Consider the following 20,985-nt stretch of genomic DNA (forward strand, 5'->3'; position numbering starts at 1 on the left):
TAGACAGAAAAGTGACATCGTCAAAGCACATTTTAAAGAAATAATCCTAGGAGTTGTACAGAGTTCGAATTTGAAGAAAGGGGACCAGTTATAATACACCAGGCAATAGGTTATGGTAATGTCTAGGAGAACTAAAAGAGAGCATCTCAGGAAAGAAAACAGATTTGAGAAATATTTTGGATGTAGAATCAGTATGATCTGGTGTCTAACTTGGCATTTTGGTAGAGAAGAACTAGTTTTGGGGAAGAGAGAATGGGTATGGTTTTATACATATTGAGATTAAGAATCTCAAATGTGGTGAAGGAATCTGGCCTGGAGCCTGATATCTTAATGCGCATTTGCACACAGATGTAGCTGAAACCATAAGAATGATAAGCTCAACCATATAAGGAGCATAGAGTGAGAAGAGGACAGAGAGGTCCTGGGAGTTCATTTTTTTCATGAATACGTAATGAGCTCCAGTTACGTGCTGGACTCAAAATGGTGGAAATATATCTAAAATAAATAAAGCGATAGAGATAAAGACAGAGGAACGGAAGAAGGGAGGAAGAGCAAGCAAGGAAGAAGGAAGGGGGAAGGGAAGGAGCAGAGGGAGGGAGGAACAACATTCCCAGTAGCCATGAAGCTAAATCGCTTGCACTGCGGATCAAAAAAAGTAAATGAGTGATTTATCTAAATATTAGAGAGAACAATTGCTATGCTGCAAAATGATGATACTTAAGGAGTAGATGGAGAACAAGAAGCTCATGAAGGAAACAGATTAAAGAGAAGGACAGAAAACAAACAAGAAATAAACCAGTGGGGAATTTGAAGGGAAAGGGTATTAAAGAGTAAATTTTAAGTAATTCGTCACTCTGCCTGGAGTCTTTCCTACTTTGAACATATTCCACAGGCTGCTGCTAGATTTTTTAATCAAGCACGATTCCCATTCACAAAAGCAAGCATTACACTCTCCGCCCACAACCAGTTTACAATAAGGACATAGAAATAAGCTGGCAGAAGATCTACCCCAGCAACTCTAGAAACAGCCTCTACATGGTAATTTTTAAATTAAATTTTCCAACATATAATTCTATCACTGATAAATGATTACTGAGAACATGAAACTTTAGGACAGTATGCTGGAAACTACAGTAGAAACAAAGAAATAGAGCATAGATTCCTTATTGTCAAGGGCCTGTCACTTTAGTCTATATATTTTATAAAGATTTATTTCATGAGGTAAAGGGGAAACGATTATTCAGAAACTAGCCAAAACTTGTGAAATTTACTAAATTTTCTTAATTTACTCATGTTATTCTAAAAAATTTTAAAATATATATATATTTAAATATATATTACTTGAATATAGGCAAAATACATTTTAAATATTAAAAAATACACATATAAGTATGTGCTTATACATACATATATGTACACATAAGAAACAAGTTTATCACAGATAGTAGAATTTAAACATTAATTAATTAGTTGTTATTCTATAATTATGCCTCTATAATAAGCAGAGTTTCCTAAATCTTCTGCAACTCTTTGATAGATACGCCTCTTTAAGGTGCTGTTTCAGATAAGCAATGAAATTCTAGCTACAGGCCAGACAGAGGAAAAAAAAAATGTGTACTTACTAAGTATAAAGTAAAACACAAATCACCATTGCCAATACTGATTACCAAAACAGACCAGAGATCCTATAGATTATCAAGGCAATATAAGGATAAAGGCAAATTTTAATAACTAATAGAGCTCTAGAAATACACTTGACAATCTCCTTTCAACCGAATTTAGTGTTGTGCTTATATTAAACATTTCATAACAAATTCATTTTAAATATTATATTAAAAATATCTTCTGAAATAATCAGTATTATTGATCTTAAACTTTCAGTATATACTGTTAAACAGGGCTTTAAATGAACTTATTAATAAGCCTAACTCATTAATTCAGAGTCACAAAAACTCTTTTTAACCACCTACTATTACACAGCAAAGGGCAAAGACTCTGCACCACTCTGCTAGAAACCCTGTATTCTCATACCCTCTTCTTCCTCCCATTCACTAAAGAGGTTTTTCTTGAGCTCCTTATTCTGTTCTTTCCATGTAATTTTTCCTCCTACATGTGTTTTTTGCATAAGGCTATTATGACTAAGCTGCCCATGATATGGACATTTAAATATGCAGAGTACAGAGCTAAAATTAATATTTTGTGGCCACAGCCTTTCACTGTGACTTTAAGATTTACCTCTGTACTTATATCTGCACACATATACTCACACACATGCCGTGTGTGTGTGAATATGAGTATGTATGTGTGTATATTCACTTTCAGTTTTTTTCCATCGCTAAGAATGTGTATGTAATTAAGCACTATTTCTGTGTCACAGAGCTTGATATTTCTTGATGACCAACCACCACAGGCACCTCAAACTGACACTGTCCCACTTTCCTTCCCTTCTGATTATGGAGTCCCTGACCTGGTGCACCATCTCCCTCAGGAGCCTCAAACACATCTATTGAAACAAAGCAGTACTGTGGGCTACACAACCCACCGCTGGGCAACGCCCTCCTGCCTGATCCCCAGCTTGTAGCTAGGGTTTCAAAGCAAAACAGACAAGGCAAAGAAAGGTAATATGGTCAAACCAGTTATAGATGGAAACATGTCTACAGGTCAGAACAACAAGTTATTTATTTCTCTGCAATATACATGAACTTCTAAAGTAACTACAATGATTAGTATCACCTAGTACTAGCTTCATTTTAATTTCTCTCCTAGTCTAATTTCAATAAGAAGAGAACTCACCATAGGGAGTTTTAAAATTTAAATCAATAAACATATAATGTGAAATTCTTCCTAGGATGTTGAATCCATTATGGACAAAGATTCTGTAATATTAATCTTTGTATCCTTGAGCATAGTACTTAATACAGAATAGCTGTTTCTTAAATGCCGTCTAAAAAAATACTCAACTTTTAATATGATTTCAATTATTGAAACTAAAAATAAAAACTACATAGTCTTATATAGGAAAAAGCAGCCTTCCAGTTAAAAAAAGAAGCCAATGTCTCATCATTTTATTTAAGAAAGTACACACTTGGAAATATCCACGTAGTTTATTGCTCTGATACTAATATCAAAAAGCAGTAAAATATATTTACCTATTATATGATTCAGACACACCCGCAAATGGCTCATTTTCACAGTTGGCATAAAGAAATACAAAACTCAGCGTAAGTGCAATTACGGATGTGAGCAAAGCAAACTTCATTATGTTTTTACACGTCATTTTGAATTTTGAAACAAGGACACCACCTAAAATCTGACCAAGAGCAGCTCCAGGAACTAAAACAGCCCCTAATGAGAAAGAAGATACAGTAAGAAAACACACAAGTGTACTCAGTAACTTATACCAACAACTGGAAAGCATCAAAAACAAGTATCAATATGGTTTTAACGCATGAAAGCATTCACGTGATTTAGAAGCATATGAGTAAATAACTTATATTAAGTAAGAGATTAATACAATTAATGCTTTGAATATTAAGATTAAGATATATTCTCTTCAACTCTATGTATAGCCTCTGTACCTCTCAAGTCCACACAACAGATTGTCTAACGTCAGAAAATTGGGAGCTTTTATCAAACACAGTATAAAATTTAAACTTCTAGGAGTGGGCTATCAAAAATTATATACTATTTTAATAAACATCCAATGTGGCCAAGTAAAATTATTAGATTAAGTTAGAAAAAAGAAAACGTTTTACCTCCAAGGGTAGCTGCAGAGCTAGAAGACAATCCAAATTGATTTTCTATAAATTTAGGTAAAAATGTAGCAAATCCAGTAGTAACTAAGGCTTCTGAACAAGTTGATAGAACTAAACACATAAAGACAGTATTCCTCATCAAATTCTAAAGAAAAAATACAGTTCACCAAATGAATAACTATGATTATACTGCAAAATGCACCATTAGAAGGTAGGTAGCATGATGAAATAGCAAATCTTAAATAAATACAATATAATTATCTGTAAAATTTCAGCATTTCCTCTAGCACAAAGGTATAAATATTGATTATTAATAGCTTTATATACATACAGTGTTGAGAACATTCATACATTGAGCACCTAGAGAATTGACAGATGATTGATCTACTGAATGTGCCTTGATCATATGCAAGGGACTAGGGAAAAGAGGTAAAAGCTGGATTGGAAAGTTCTCTTCCCCAGTCTTACTGTAAATCTCCATTCAATAAATCTACCCCTTATTTGATTTTTTTTATTGTGTTCTGAATTCCTGCGTCCAATAAATGAAGAACAGACTGTGAGCAAAGATAAGAATGGTCTCTAAGTATCAAACTTGCAGTATTGTTTCATGAGTAAAGGACTCAGTAGTTAAGAAACTTGGATAGGTATACAGCTCAGCAATTTTAAATAAGAGTCTGTACTGCTGGACTTCTCAGAACCTTATTAATCTCTCAGAGGGCAAATATAAAGATTCAGTTATTTTACTATATTTAACCGTAAAGTGAAAAACCATTAAGTGTAGTTCTGAAATATTCAGTGCAAAAAAATTTCATAAAACCAAGCAAAGCACACACACACACACACAGTAGAGTCACAAAAAGGCAAGATAAGAGATTTAGAAGTCAGAGCCAGATGATCTAAGATAATAACAATACTACAAAAGTAAAAGATACGTTAACAAAAACATGCAATAATTTAAAAAATAATGAGTAGAAAATATTTAAGTTTTCAGATTGAAAAAGATATTGGACTCCTAGTAAGGATTAGTGAAAAAAGATACATACTTAGGAATATCCTAGTAAATTTCCTGAAATCAAAGATAAATTGAAAAATTTTACAAATTTGCAGATAGAAAGAATAAGAATCACATTAACATGGAACTTCTCAACTGCAACATATTTAATTAGAAAAGAGCAAAACAACACCTACAGACTACTGGAACTAAAGGAGTATGATCTAAAAGTATTCATCCAGTCAGAAATATCATCTTGACATTCAAGGGTACTTAGATACCATCCTATCTGAGAAAAACCAGCAATAAAATGTTGTATACACAGAAATCTGAATCAGAATTGAGATCTCAAAGCATGAGAACATGAGGATAAAAAAAGCTATGGTGAGTAACGACTCTTGATGGTTTTATATGTACACACACATACATATATATGAGAATTTATAAAATAAATTAAATAGAAATATATGAAACAGAACTGCTCTGAAAGAAAATAATAATACTTGAAATTTAAAATTATAAACAATATTCGCAAAAAACAAGAATGTGCCCGTAGGGGAAAGGAGGAAGGAGAGTTACAAGGTGGGATGAATGGCATAAATACACTTTAAGGCTTTCATGAGAGATGCAAAAAATCATGAAAAGTAAATGATTTCAAATCTTGAAAGGTAAAATTATAAACTCCCTTATGTACAAAATTTTTATGATGCTAAATAGAATACTTTTCTGCTGAATTCAATAAAAGAGATCTTAACACTTTTGTTTCTTTAACCTCAAATTCAAAACAAGCAACCACTAACAACCACTTCTTCCACAAGGGAAAAATACTATTTTGGCATTCCCAAAAATATATTTACAATTCAGTGATAACTGGCCAACCCATTACATAAGGGAAATGGCATGGGATAATGGGCTGCAGTGCTAATGAGGAACCCCTGAAAACTGATACTGTCAATTAGGAAACTCAGGTTCTTCCAACCATTCTACTATGGGATAGTTTTCATTTACTCAAAGCACAATAAAATTAAATCTGAAGAGGTTTTTACAAGAGCTAGAACTATAGTAAATAAGCACATACGAGTGCATTATGATAATATTTGTGTGTATGTATATATGTGTTAATTTATTTGTAATATATACATATCTCTACATATGTATGTGTGTATGGTGTGTATGTGCAGTGTTATTTTACCTTTAGAGCAGCTGGAAAATCTTTAAAACTTTGTCCAAAATTCCCATCTGTATTTTGTAAGGAATTACTCTGATGAGTCTGGGAAGTTTTTCCATCTTGAATTTCTGCCGTACCTTAAAAAATGGTACACTTCATTTACTCACTCAATCACTTCATTCTTCATTTTAAAAAATGCTCACTTTATTTGACACTTATTTATACAAGTATATAAATTCCATAACACAAGAAACCAGTTCCTCTTTTTGTCAACAAATCTGTATGAATATCTATGACTGTAATCTGGCTGTTTTAAGAGCTAGTATTATTACCACTAGCTAAGGAAGTTCCAACCAGTCTAAAAATTCAGACAGTTTATGCTAATCACATATTTGTTCTCCTTATTTACACTCTCTCTAAATTTTTTCTTCTTTTCAAATGGTTCTTTCTCATCTTTTATGTAATAAATAAAGCATGTTTAAAGCTTTTTTCTTTTACTCTAATTCTAACATGCTTTACAGATAAAATAATGTTTACTACCATGTCCTTTAATGTTTAATAATGGTACTGTGAATACATCTGAGAAAGCAGTAAATATGTGGAATTCTAAATTGGAGGGTCCAGGATAGAAAGAAATCAATGAGTCTACGTACTTCTTCTACTCTGCCTACTTTTCTTTGCCCACCTCCAAAACTTAATCATCTATCGTGTTACGTATAACAACACAAATAACTAAATGCCTTCAGCCTAGAAGAAAATATTTCTATAGATATGTATTTGAACCACATGAGTATACGGAAGTAAAATCTCACAGAGAAAGGAATGGATATTCTTTTCTACGAACCTTTTCTTTTTGGACAGATTGTTAATTTTGAAATGTGGTAAAAAATATAAGTATACTACAGCATGACTTGGGTGACAACTGAAGAAAAAGTACTTGTACTATCATTAACAAATAATTAACATTAATAAAAGGAGATTGGCTCTTGAAGTTACTGGATATACACTAACAGTTTGAAAGACACTGTATTTTTCATGAACATAAAGCAGGGTTCCAGATAACACATAAAATACCAATATAGTAAGTATTTGAAAAAGAGGTGAATATGTGCAGTTTTACTGGGTGTTAACTGAAAAGAAAAAAAACCATGAACATTAAGTTTGCTACCCAGTATTTCCTAAAATAAAGACAGCCATTCAAAAGTTTGCATAGGCAGACAACTGAGATTCTATAAAATAAACAGTGACTTTTCTAGGGTTCTTATTAAACATATAGAAAGCAACACTTGGCCTAGACTTGGAATAAACCTTGTTTTAAAGAAAACATTTTTACCTGGTAAATGCTTTGGAAAGCAAGAAAAAGGTATTATCAAAGACCAAGCAAGGAACCAAGACATAAGAAATCCAATCCACCACGCCCCCAACCATCGTGGGTCGTCCTCAGTGATATCAGTGCTGTGACAGAAAAACAAGAGGTAAATGTCAACTCTATCTTGTCATTAAACTAATTATATAATTTATAATTCAAATGCATATAGAGAGAAACATTATTATAATATCCAAAATTTTAAGTGGAGTCATTGTGCTAAACCACAACAGATAGCAGGCATAAATGAGAGCCCTAAGAATAAGAGTTTACAGAGTATTCCAAAGGGCAAGTATGACATAAAAGTTTTTTGTTTTTTGGGGTTTTTTTGGGGGGGGGTTCATAATTCTTTTTTTCATTTTTAAATATTTTTTATTGAGTTACAGTCATTCTACAATGTTGTGTCAAATTCCAGTGTAGAGCACAATTTTTCAGTTATACATGAACATACATACATTGTCACATTCTCTTTCACTGTGAGCCACCACAAGATCCTGTATATATTTCCCTGTGCTACACAGTACCATCTTGTTTATCTAAAAAGTTTTAAATATTTAATAGTAAATGTTAAGTATGTTTCTATTTGAAAGCATACATGAAATTTCTGAACATTCATTATCTAATTTTGGCTAAATTTTTCTTTTCTATTATACGAAATACATCTCACAGCAAATTACTGATTTTTTGCTAAAAGCCCATTCACTGTACTTCAATTATGGCATTCATTTAAATGTAAAATTCTTCTTAAAGTGATATATATTAAAAGTTTCTTATAATGGTTCTCATATTTTTCTATCTACAGGCTCTTCCCCAGAACACACCACTCCTACAACTCATGTAATTCTCCACTGAAATTAAAACGTTCTGTCTTAAAAACCCTGCTCTCTGCTCATGAGCTTCTTCTGAACAGCTTTTTATACAGTCCCTAAAAGATCACCCTAGGACTACTTACATAAGTATCCTTGTGTAGTACCACCTTCTGAATTTTTTCTTATTAACCTATGGTCTCTAAAAGATTGATCTAGTCTCTAAAAGATTAACCTGGGACTAACAGCTACAGAACAAATGACACATCATGATCGTATTTTCTTATTCATTGTTCAGTCACGCAAAGGCTTGTGCAATTACAGTTAAATGAGAAAATATGGGCTAACCAAAGGTCACCAACTTCTCCATTCAGGAAAAGGAGAAGATAATTCAGTGAGTGACAGAAGCAGTTTGGAGTTAAAAAAAAAAAAACAAACTATAATTCATGCCTTGGCCATTTACCAAGTTCCGTATATCAACTATTTCATAAGATTATTAAGAGGATTAAATAAGATGACATATAAAATAAGGTTACACACAAAACCTACGTTGTCTGGTATGGGATGGATAAACATTACCTATTATTACCCCCCGTTGCCAATGTTGTTAAAACTGAATAACTATGACCTCTATGACATTATCAGAGATACCACAGAACTCAGTCTGAGAATCACAGACTCTTGACACTCTTCAAGCTCTCCACCTCCAGGTGAGCCTACCGAAAACGTAACTAACTTTAATTACATTATTCTTTTTGCACAATGCATGCAGTCTTAGGTGCTTTTTTGGAAAATTTCACCAGGTAACTATCAAGCATCCTTATGGATGAATAGATGTATCATACCAAGAGATGATATGGTATTAATTCATGAAGCAATGCAGCCAAAATACTACATAAAAATTGTGTGTATTCAGTTTTATTTCCTGAAAAATCCCTCATGATATTCCGAGGAAATACCATAAAAAATGTTCCATGATACAAACATGATTAAAATAATATAAATTTAAACAAAAGAAAAATAGATATTTCCTTGCCTTTGTCCCAAATCAACATCAATGTACATGGTTAGCAACTGTCCTCCCAACACATAGCCAACAGCAGGGCCTAATACTGACATGGAATATCCAATTCCTAGAAGAACAAAGACATTGAAAATGGTCATTTGTGCAACTTTGCTTTGAAAGTCTGACAAGTGAAGAAAGACAAATATTTTATGGTAGAAAAACGAAATGATTAGAATTACATCAAAATTACACACATTTTCACTAAAAAAAATACCATCTGAGTGATATCACTTAACAAGTCAAGGAGCTTAAAATATATAATTCAACATAGAACATTTTAGACTATATTTAGACTCTCTTTGATTTCAATAAATTCAATAATTACAAATCCACAGAAAGTTTTATCATGTTAACTGGCAGTAGGGGTAGTAAGTACATCTACTATTACCCTTTGAGAATAGTGATAATAATTGTTAGCTACAATTCTTATGGAAGAAAGAATGTGAAATGAGAAGCCTTTTCCATTCTGCGCACACTCCAAAGGCATACTTTATTTTGGACTATGGCAGCTGATTTAAAACCTGGATCTGGACAAAGTCTGTTTCTTCAAAGCAAACCATTAATGTAAACTCTTGCCCTTAGTGAATCTCCCATTTTTATTTGCAGCAGAATTAAACTGACCTTATTTCTCTCAGATATTTAAAATGTTGCCATATATAACTTTTTAATTTTTGTAAAAAAATTACGCACACATCAGTATCCTTGTATATTACCACCTTCTGAATTTTTTTTATTAACTACTGAGATTCTCACTGAGTAGCACTGTCTAGATCACCTGCTTTTTCCAGTGTTCAGCAATTATTCCACAGTTAGCAACAGAGACTGCTTTGCATATGTTCACAAATAAGTTCATGAAAGAAATATATCCAGCAAGCAAAAAACTTAAAGTTTTCAATTGATGAAAGGTGAATTTGATATGACACCAAAATCTAAAATTCTGGCAACAGTGGATGGACTATGGTAGACTAGTGTTTCCAACCAAACTGCCCACTGAGAAAAACTTTAAAAAACTATAAAAATTACTTTAAAATATATGCTCGAAGGCAACAAGATAAAAATAATGAAGTATCACTGAGTTAAGATTCTGAAGAAGAGAGATATTCAACAAATATTGGGCCTGACTTTTTTCCTGAGTACATTGACTGATTCTACACGAGGCAATGAGGGGGCAAACTGTCCTCTGCTCTTTGTCTCAAGAAGAGAAACAAAAGTTGCAGTTCAGGGAGTGTATCTTGTAAACGCTTCCTGGCCTAGGAGACTCTACTCTAAAAGTAAGGATGGGTTAGAAGTAGACTGAGTCACAAAGTACGTACAGCTTAGCTTCAAATAAACTCAATCCCTGAAATTAAATAAAAGGCATCTCAGGTTGCAGTGTCCCCAAGTAGGATGGAGATTGGAAAGTTTAAAGACACATAGAGTGAAAAAAAAAATTCTAGAACTATAAAATATATTTGTCAAAACTAAAATGAAATAGATCTACACAAGATTATTCAAAACTGAACTGAGTATTACTAAACTGGAAAGTACATTATTAAATCAGTAAATATTTATGAAGGAGCACAGAAAAAAGATATAAAATACAGAAAAAAGAATAAGAGGCAAAGAATACTTTTTTTATTTTTTAAAAAGACCTAGAATGCATGTAAGTGGCATAATTAGAGTCCCAGGAGAGGACATAATAGGGCAGGAGTTATGTTAATAATCATAGGAAATATCTCCAAACTAGTGAAAAATATCAAGCAACATACTCATGAAGTCATTTAAATCCAAAATTAGATAAAAGGAACTTTGCACCTATACACCCGTAATGAATAAAACTAATGAAAGTCAAATGCAAGAAGAAAAGAATATTAAAAATTGCAAACACACATAAGAAACAGTGGACGTAAAGGCAGTGGAACAGTACTTTTAAAGTACTGAAAGGAAATTAATGGCCAAATAGTCATCTGTTCCCAATGAGAATATTCATTAGGGGAAAGGGTAAAAAAAAAAATCATTTTTAGACAAAAATACTGAGAGAATTCATCATGAGCAGACTGTTCCAGTAAATTAACTCAAGACTGCTCTTCAAGTTAAAGGAAAACGATCCCAGATTGAAACTCAAGAGTTGCCAAAGAAAGAAGAGCAATAAAAAAGATAAACATGTTGACAAAAATGGATCATTATTTTTAAGCAAAACATTAATAATACTTTATTTCAGGAATATGAATATATAAGGTATTACAGTACACAGAAATAATTGAATAAATGTTGGGAAAGGAAAAAATAAAGTTAAATGGTTCTAAAACCTTTGTGATGATCAGGAACGTGGTGAAAGTATCAATTAACACTAGAACTTCATAAAATCAAGTTTGCATGTAAGGTAATTAGTAGAGGAACAGTAAAAGAGCATACACCTAGGAAGTTAATAGAGGGGAAAAATGAAAAATAAATATTAAATTATCAAAAAGAATAAAAGGGCAAGAAAGAAGAACAAAGGGCAAATAAGAAGCACATATTAAGATGAAAATTTTAAAGAAAAAATAACACTAAATGAATTTAAAAGTTCAATTTAAGGGCAAAGATTGTAAATCCAAGAAAAGCATTAAAGACAAAGACATGAAGAGTGAATGGCATGGGAAAGGTTGTGAGGCTCCAGGCGCTGTGTTAAACACTTTTTTTTCTTCATTCCAATAGGGAGCAAGTTTTGACTGTTTCTATTTTGCCCATGTTTGTCTTGCTATGCATAAAATGTGTTTCACATAGAGGAAAGCCTGCTAACAGTAATAGATATTATTTTAAAAGAAATAATGGAAGAAGATCTTGGAAATGGGCTAATGTTCAAATATAAACAGCGTAAGAAAGGAAAGATATCATTCAACAAAACATAATTATCCAATGAAAGGTATCAGTTTTCTGAAATTGAAAAAAAGTAAGTTTCCCAGTTTTGTTACTTTTGTTTTTTCCTTTACTCTTAAAAATTACCATTTGATGAATTTTTAAAATACAAGAAAACGTTAACACAGCAGGCTTGTGGCTTCCATCTTTAGAAAGACTTATGAAAGGCTGGCCCTTGTTTGGCATCTGGGATCTTAAATGTCCAGAGGGATGCCATCATTCCCTAACTAATAGAGGTGGCTTATTGTGCTGAAGCTGTTCATAAAAACAGTGTGGTTTTGTTGAACACCTGTATTCCTTCTGAGAGTCTAGAGCTTTGCTACATGTTAAGGCAGAGGGTTCCTATATGATCAACTCCCAATAAAATCCCTGAGCATTGAATCTCTAATGAATTTAGCTGGTAGAAAACATTTCATACATGTTGTCGCAAGTCCTGACTGGAGGAATTAATTCTACCTGTATGGTCCACTGGGAGGGAGTGGACTCTTGGAAGCTTGCACTTGGTTCTGTCTGTACTTCACCTCATGCAACTTTCCCCTTTGCTGATTTTTCTTTGTATCCTTTTGCTGTAATAAACCATAGCCCTGAGAACTGTCAGTCCTAGAGAATATCAAATCTGGGATGGTCTCATGGGTCTGCAACCCCCTTGCCATGCTTAGTTTTTGAAAAACTTCCTATTTTTGTGTGTTACTAAAATATAAAGATTGAAACTGTCTTATGAGAACTATTGATCAGGAGAGGACCTCAGGAAGAACATCTGTGAATTAGAAGAGTGAAAAACACCACTATTAGCTAACTGAAATAAAAGCATTGTTAAATGAGTAAATGCAGAAGCTGTACAGATTAGCCAGAACTTGTAGAGAGAGAGCATCAGATCTTGTGGAGAGACCAAAGCAAAGCACGGAGAGAAAACAGGTTGACATATAGTGGTTTCCTTACTAGGGATGAGCCTAAGGAGAGTTAGTTCTATCAGGGCTGCACTGAACACACTTGACTTCCAGTGACTATAGAGACTGAATGTTGTGTCACCCCAAAATTCATATACTGAAATCTAACCCCCAATGTGATGATATTTGGAGGTGTGGCCTTTGGGAAGGGATTAGGTCATAAGAATGGAGCCCTCATAAATGGGATTAATGCCCTTAACGAGGAGGCCTCAGAGAGCTCCCTTGTCCCTTCTGCCACAGCAAAAAGACAGCTGTCTGTGAACCAGGAAGTGGGACCTCACCAGATAATGAGTCTGTGGGCACCCTGATCTTCCCCTTCCCAGCCTCCAGGATTGTAAGAAATAAATTTCTCTTGTTTATTAGCCAATCTGTGTTTGATAATCTGTTATAGCAGTCCAAATGGACTAAGACAGTCCCCTACATTAGAATAATAGACTGATAAAGTAAAAACTCATGTGCAAATAAATTATGCATCAATTGGATGTAGGGTCATGCATTGTCTAGTTAACGCTCCCTTCCAGGAACCTCAGGGATGGAATTTAAGAGAAACTTGTGCTGCTAAAAATTAGATCACAAAGGAAAAAAATCGAGTCACAAATAAAAAGCATTAATCTGAAATGGAAAACTGCACAGGAGCTTCTGAGTACTATTTTGTGATTTCTTTTGTTGACTCTAGTCAAGCCCATGGAGGATGAAGTAAGTCACGCAAGATGGCAGAGCTCTTATCTCCACACCTGTATAAAGTAGCCCGCCTTCATTCAAGCAATCTAGACAGCCTACTGCTTGAATGGCACCTCCAGGAAGGCTGGCATGTCCAGCCCAGGAAATAAAGCAGGATGTCAATAAAAATCATAACTGGATTTATCATGATACATCAGTATATAATTAAGCAAAAAAGTAATATTGTATTTATCTAATGTAAATACCTATGAAATCACAACTAACCTTTTAATAAGCATATGTTATGCTTTACTTATGAATTAAACATGCAACAAGATGAAATGATACTGAGATGTTTACACTGGAGAGCAAACTTACCTATATAGAGAGAAGATTTGTGTGTGGGCACAGAATCATCAATGAAGGCTGTTCCCAGAGTATACAGAGGAGTTCCTCCTACTCCCAGCAACAGTTGTCCCAAAATAAAGACATACAAGTAGTTGAAAAGTGAAGAACTTGAAGTGGTACAACTGGTTCTATTCTTTGGTGTTAGGCAAGTATCTTTGTGGAAAAAAATAAAATCGTGAATTTATCAAAATTTAGCTAATAATTTAAACATCTTATAAATTATACTTGCCTAACATAACCTTCCTTATTTCTTCCAATCACTTCATTCTGACTACATTTAAACTATTTTAATTAAATACATTATTAAAAATATATAATTATGTATAAATACATTAAAGTATATTTTATTAAAGAAAATTTATGAAATATTAACCACACCAAAATTTAGAAAATATAGAACAAAACTGAGAAACATTACTTTAAGAAGCAAAATTAACAAATTTTCAGGTAAATTAATGTAAACACAATTGAATCAAATGGTGCCGGGGAGAAGGGTTTTCAGACTAAGGAGAAAAAAACCCAGTAGACCTGATTTTTTTTTCCAAGTCATAAATACAATCTGACCACCATATTAATTTTATCAATCAACATCTTTAACAAATTTGAAAAGTGTACCTAGATTATAGGACATTTTGGCCCAAACCATAATTCTCAATACTCACTACAAATTAGAAATACTTGGAAGTTATGTCTACTTCTTTTTTACAGCTCAAACTATTTTATTAAGTTTATTTTTTGAAGCACTCTTTGGGTCCCTAGGATATTTTTTGGAATATCTTCTAAGAAAAAATGGTTATCTTCAAGATTTGATTAAAATCTTTTTTAAAATCACATTCAAAGCCTGGTTATGATAGTAAATCCATATTTCCTAAACTCATTATATAACATTAATGAACTAAGAGGCTTGTTAAAAAAATATATTTCCAACCCTTTCCCTTTGAATCTGGTGTAGTATCCAGGAATTTGCATTTTAACAATGCTCTCAGCTAATTCTGTTTTTATTTCCTTGATATTAGACCAAGATTTATTTTTTTTCTGACTGATGAGACCTCAGGCCCCCAAAGCACCAATCCTGAAGATTCTTTAACTGTTCTTGGTCATCAAATTTTCAGATGCAAGTTCTATGCATTAAAATGTATTTTAAAAATTTTGTACTTAAGATACACCCTATAACACTGTGTATATTCATGTTATAAGAGGTTGATGGCTATTTTGGCATCAACCTCTTAATTTGTATTTATCACTAGGGTAGGTCTGCAATTATTTGTGATACTTCTCTGGTCATATTAGGCATTTGAACTATAATTCTTGATTTCAGTATTCACTTTCCTGGAAGTAACAGATTAGACTAACAATCTGTTATTATTTGATAGATTGTAAAACTGAACATACACACATGTACTCTTGGTTTACTGTTCTGACTTCAGCTAACAAGTGTAAACATTAATACATGATGTATCAACATTCATCCATTGATCATAAGAAATGTAGCACACAAAGAAAGACATTACTAATAGGTCAAAATGGTTAGGGTGTATATGGAAACTATATCTTCACAATTTTTTGTATATCTAAAACTGTTCTAAAAAAGCAAGTTTACTAAAAAAATTTTTTAAACTATAAAATAAAACAACCAATTACAAACAAAGGCTTAAACTTTCATAGAAATAATAAATAAATAAATAAATATAAGTAAAAATAATATACAGCACCAATTTTAATTAAACATATACTACCAGAAATACAAGAATAGACAACAAAATTAAAACAGCAGATTTTAATTTTCATCTTTCTAAGTCTAAGATAGCAAATTGCTAAAGATAAGTAAGGACAGAGAATACCTAAACAATATAATTAGCACCACTGAATTTAGGAAAACAAGTCAAATCCTAGTCTCCAATAAAACTGTGCCTTCTATTTTTAGATTCCATGGACAATTCTTTAAAAAAAAGGACCAAATATTATGATACAAAAATACCTGTATACATTCCAAAGAGTAAATAACAATAATATTCTATGACCAAAATGGGGGGGAGGGAGCTAGAAATTTGTAAGACAACAGAAAATGAAAAGGCCCTTCTACCTGGATTCAAAAAAATTAAAAACTATATTAAATTATTCTTGAATCAAAAAATCATAATTCCAAAATTTCTCAGGAATGATGATACTACAAACAATCCACATCAAAATTTATATTCTATAAATAAAGTAGTATTTGTAGAAAAAGCACCTCATTCAAACAAAAAAGAACTCCAAAAAAAAGGAAGTCAAAATAAAAAACATATAAAAATAAATCACACATTAAAGAGGTGTGACCAGCACTAACACCCCTGGGGCTAAATGACTATCATAGAACATCTATGGAGAAAACAACATGCAAAAGAATGCTTAGGAAAAGAAAATACTGAAAAAAGCAAGCAATTAAGAGGTATCTCTAATAAAAACAATAAGGGATTAACAAGTGAACAGAAATCTGATTAATAAAATGTAAAATAATAAAGTTCACAAAAGTAAATCCTTTGAAACAATCAGTAAAGTAAACCACTATCTAACATAATGAAAAAGAAATTACATACACACAAATAGTACATGAAAAAAGGAAGTGAAATGTAAAGAAACTTTTCAAAAAATCACAAAAGACTACTTCAAGCAAATTTCTAGCAAATAAAGTTTAAAATCAGTTAATACCCAAGACTAGATATTTTAGAAATTAATTTTACCAAAACTTTATATATTAAATAATAATAAGATGATAATAATAATAATAGTAATAATAATAATAAGCCTAATGCTACTTAAATTATTTCAGAACATAGAAACAGGATTAAAAATTACCAAATATTTTTGTTAATTGAGTACAAATTGATAATAACAAGTGAAAAAGATTAATAACAAAGAAAACCACAGACCAATCTCCTACATAAATATCACTGTAAAAAAATAAACAAAATATTAGCAATAATATCCAACAACATATTAAAACATACATCATGACTTTTTAAAAAGCACATAAAGAAGTCTATTAAAATTTAACATATTAGATCTAATTAGAAAAATCAAATAACCACTATCATAGATTTTAAGTAGATAACTGATGTCAACCAAATTAAATTATCAACATAAAACTAGAATAGATATTTCTTTAAGATGATCAAATATGAGTATATAAGTGTGTATACATACATGTATAATACATGCACACATACAGATTGCTAAAATCAGGAGTCAGACAAGGATGTGCACTGTCTCTGCAGCTTTTCATATTGTATTACAGGGAGAAACAAAGGAACTAGAGGCCTGTGAATTGGAAATCAAGAGGTAAAATCATTTCTATTTGCAGAAATTATAACTGTCTTTTTGCAACATTGAATTGGTTCCAGAACCAATGGAAAAACTACTAAAAATAATAAGGGAATTTAGTAAAGTAGTAAGATACAAAATTAATTTAAAAAGAGACAAAAAATAATACACTGAAAAATCAGTAGGCTTCACGTACGTTAAGCTAGATGATGTGATGGAAGAAAAACCAACGTATGACAGGAAAAATAAACTAAATACACTAAGAAATACATGTGAACATCCTATATGAAGGATACTTGTCTACCCAGTGTCACTGAGAAGCAAGCAAGATGGGGCAGAACAAAGAACAGTATGTCATAGAGAAGAGATACCAGAGAAAGATACTTAATCTGAATAGCATTCTTTCTATGTGGGGAAGTAAAAGCTAAAGAACCTACTTATTCATAAGGAACATCTGTCTCAACCAAAGAGAATCCCCACTTGTCCAGAACAGGGTTCCAGTCCCTTTCCTACATGCATATTATTTTATGCAGGACTCTAAGATGGTCCCCAAGATTCCCCACCCTAATTCCTGGGACTGTGAATATGACAATATCACACCTCTGATTATGTTACAATGGCAAAGGGGCTTTGCAGAGGAATTTAATCTTAGCAATTAACTTAAGTTACTAATCAGTTGGTTTTGAATTAACCAGAAAGGAGATTATCTGGTTGTGCTCAATAATCTAACCATGCGAGCCCTTAAAAAGCAGAGGTTTTCTCTGGCAGACAGCAGCAGTGAAAATCAGAGAAATCTGAAGCAAAATGATACTATCAACCCTTCCTGGCTTTGAAGATGGAGAGGACCATGTGCCAAGGAATGTGGGGAGCGTCTAGAAGCTGAGAGCAAGCCCTACTGAAAACTGTCAAGGAAATAGGAATCAGTTCAACAATTCCAAGAAACTGATACTTCACAACAGTTTAATAAGCTTGGAAAAGAATTCTTCTTTACAGTTTCAAATGAGAACGTGGCAGCCGACACTGAGTTTGAGACTCTGAGCAAGAGAACCCAGAGCTGTGCCAGCCTCTTGATCTATGGAGATGGTAAGATAACATATTTGTGCTTTTTCAAGTCGTTAAGTTTGTAAAATATGTCATGCAGCAATAGAAATTGAATATAAACATCTTACAAAAAGCTGGCCAAGTTAGAATTCATCTTATTCTAAAGTAAATAATACCCAAAAATGAAAAGCAAATGCATAGGAGGACAATTACTATATTTCCATACTTAAAAAAAATGATAAGAACAATTGCTTCTTAAAATCAAAGCTGAAAACAGGGATTTAATAAGATCATAAATGTGGCGAGATACAAGATTTAAAAAAAGAAAAAAATGGGATAAAAGAACTCTGGAAAGACATGAAATAAAAATGAAAACTATCATATAAATAAAAGTCACACTGCAATGGGAAAGAGAGAACAAAGATTATGGGAATTACAAGGACAGACAGAATAGGCTTGAGAAATATGAACAAAATCAAATGAACAAAAACTGAGACTTAAAAGATTAGAGAGAAAATTATAGAAAAGATATCCAGACAAAGGAAATCAAACATAGACAGAATCAACAGAACAGAAAATATATATATATTCAAGGGTAAAACTTAGGAAACCGTCCTGAAATAAATGAAGACTGATCTATAATTTAAAAAGGCATAGAACGTGCCTGGAAATTTTGATGCAGGACTTTCAACAAGACATTCCCTTGTAAAGTTACTGGATTTTAAAGACAAAGAAAGAGTTCTTTGAGCAGTCAGGAAAAAAGATTAATCCCATTAAGACAGTAAAGGAATGATAAAAAATAATCAATGAAAGATAATGTGCCTCAGAAATTTTATGCTCAGCCAAGCTGTTATGCATATATAAAGGCAAAAGATAAATATTTAACATTAACATCTCCTAGAAAAACAAACAAACAAACAACTACCAGAGGGTATATTTTTGCCTACCATAAAATACTGAATTCAAAGATGCACCCTGAGGACCTCAAGAATTATCAAATAACACAATATTGTAAAATGATTATAAATCAATAAAAAATGTTTAAAAAAAAAGAATTATCAAATAATTTATTAAATTGCATCTGTTATAACACAGCTTAACAAGATAGCCAGATTTACCTATTATGTGAATTCTGTGGTATTAATAGTTGAGGAAACTATCTGAACCTTTAATTTCAACTTCTAATGGGAAATCAAAAAACTTCTAAGGGAAACACTTAAAACACCAATTTAAAAGCATGTGATTTGACAATACACCACAAGAGGGAGCGTCTACATTGTTTATGAACATAGAGGAAGACTGCCAGTAAAAGGCTTAGAATTTCACTTAATGAACAAACCAGGGTCCATTCCTACCCACTCACATGTGCAGGAACTGAAGGCAAATAGGTAAAAGAACAAAAGAAAATTCACGTAACAGAATATTTACAAGTTAAATATCAAGCTCACTCTCACACCGAGGCCCACGGCCTGCTCCTCCCCAGGCACTTCCCTTCAGAACCTGTAAGTGGAAAGGAACCACGGTTTCCTGCTGCCAGAGGCAGGGAAGGATTCTGCAGCCTGAGATGGGACTCCACTCCCCCGCCACAGTTTTCTGACAGTATTTCCAGGAGGCACCCATGCCCCCTGAGAAGCACAGTTTTGCGGGCACCTGGTCTCCCTAGTTACCTGCAACAGGTACTTTGAGGCAGCTAATTTTAATCAAAATCAACCTCTCTTCCTCTCTCCTCAAGGAAGGGCTGTGCTTTTCTTTCACTGGCTCCACCTCCCATCTCTTAGCTACTGCCCTGAAGAAGGAGAAAGAGCTGTTACTTTTGTTTAAACTTGGCCATCCCCAAGTCTACACAGCACCCTGTGACCTGGAGAGTGTAGCTCACTCCTACATTCCTCTCCTAGAACGTAGAACCTGTTACCAATCTTCCAAAAACCTTCCTTACAAAACTTTAAAGAGAAAAAACAAATTATCTTTGAGTTTCAGTGTCTGTGATATGGGTCCCTCTAAGCACAGGGCTTAGGGTAGGACTGTTCTTGCCCAGCCTGATTTGAGAAATCAGGAGAGAAAAAAAACCCTCTTCTTGAAGGTGAGGAGCAACACTCTGAAGTCCAGACTTCCGTTGCCTGAGACAATTGACGTAGGAACAGGAGATAAGACAGGTGGCAGCAGGGAATTCTTGGGCTGCTTTGGTTCATAAAAATAGAGAGGGTGGGTGGGAAGAGGCAGCACAAGGAATCGCACAGACAATTCAGGTCTATATTTGTGGGAACTGAACAGCTGAGAGAGCCTTTGCCACCAACCCGCCAGGGAGGCTGGCCTGATCACTCACCTCCAGTGGGAACTAGCTGAGCCAATAAAGTGATTTCCAAAAAAGCCTACTACAGCATCCACACAAAGATGTAAGAAAAAAGAGGAAATTATTTTTATTAAAATTAAAATTAGAACACTGACCACGAAAATATTTTCACAGAGCAGATGAAAAATGCGAACACACGTTGCATCTTGATGGCAAAGCAGAAATGAAATAACTTAGAAAAGAAGTGGTGAGAGAAAAAGAGGAGATGAAAGCCCTTTTCAGGGACACCTAAAAAAAAAAACAAAAGAAA

At 33.2% G+C, this 20,985-nt stretch overlaps 1 protein-coding gene across 2 annotated transcripts in view; it reads right to left on the minus strand.

Moving 5' to 3' along the window:
• The window catches only part of SLCO4C1 (solute carrier organic anion transporter family member 4C1), a 53,671-nt gene that overhangs the window by 12,832 nt on the left and 19,854 nt on the right, over positions 1 to 20,985 (minus strand). For both annotated transcript variants that reach the window (XR_010379353.1, XM_064482777.1), the window contains exons 3-8: positions 14,015 to 14,197; positions 9,123 to 9,219; positions 7,248 to 7,369; positions 5,939 to 6,051; positions 3,756 to 3,900; positions 3,150 to 3,345 (exon numbers count right to left, since the gene is read on the minus strand). Coding sequence is in view for 1 of the 2 variants with exons in the window: in XM_064482777.1 (XP_064338847.1) it covers positions 3,150 to 3,345; positions 3,756 to 3,900; positions 5,939 to 6,051; positions 7,248 to 7,369; positions 9,123 to 9,219; positions 14,015 to 14,197 (856 nt within the window). In the remaining variant the exon portion in view is untranslated. The remainder of the gene's footprint in view (positions 1 to 3,149; positions 3,346 to 3,755; positions 3,901 to 5,938; positions 6,052 to 7,247; positions 7,370 to 9,122; positions 9,220 to 14,014; positions 14,198 to 20,985) is intronic.

The sequence above is a fragment of the Camelus dromedarius genome, chromosome 3, assembly GCF_036321535.1.
Source record: "Camelus dromedarius isolate mCamDro1 chromosome 3, mCamDro1.pat, whole genome shotgun sequence".
Classification (NCBI taxonomy): domain Eukaryota; kingdom Metazoa; phylum Chordata; class Mammalia; order Artiodactyla; family Camelidae; genus Camelus; species Camelus dromedarius.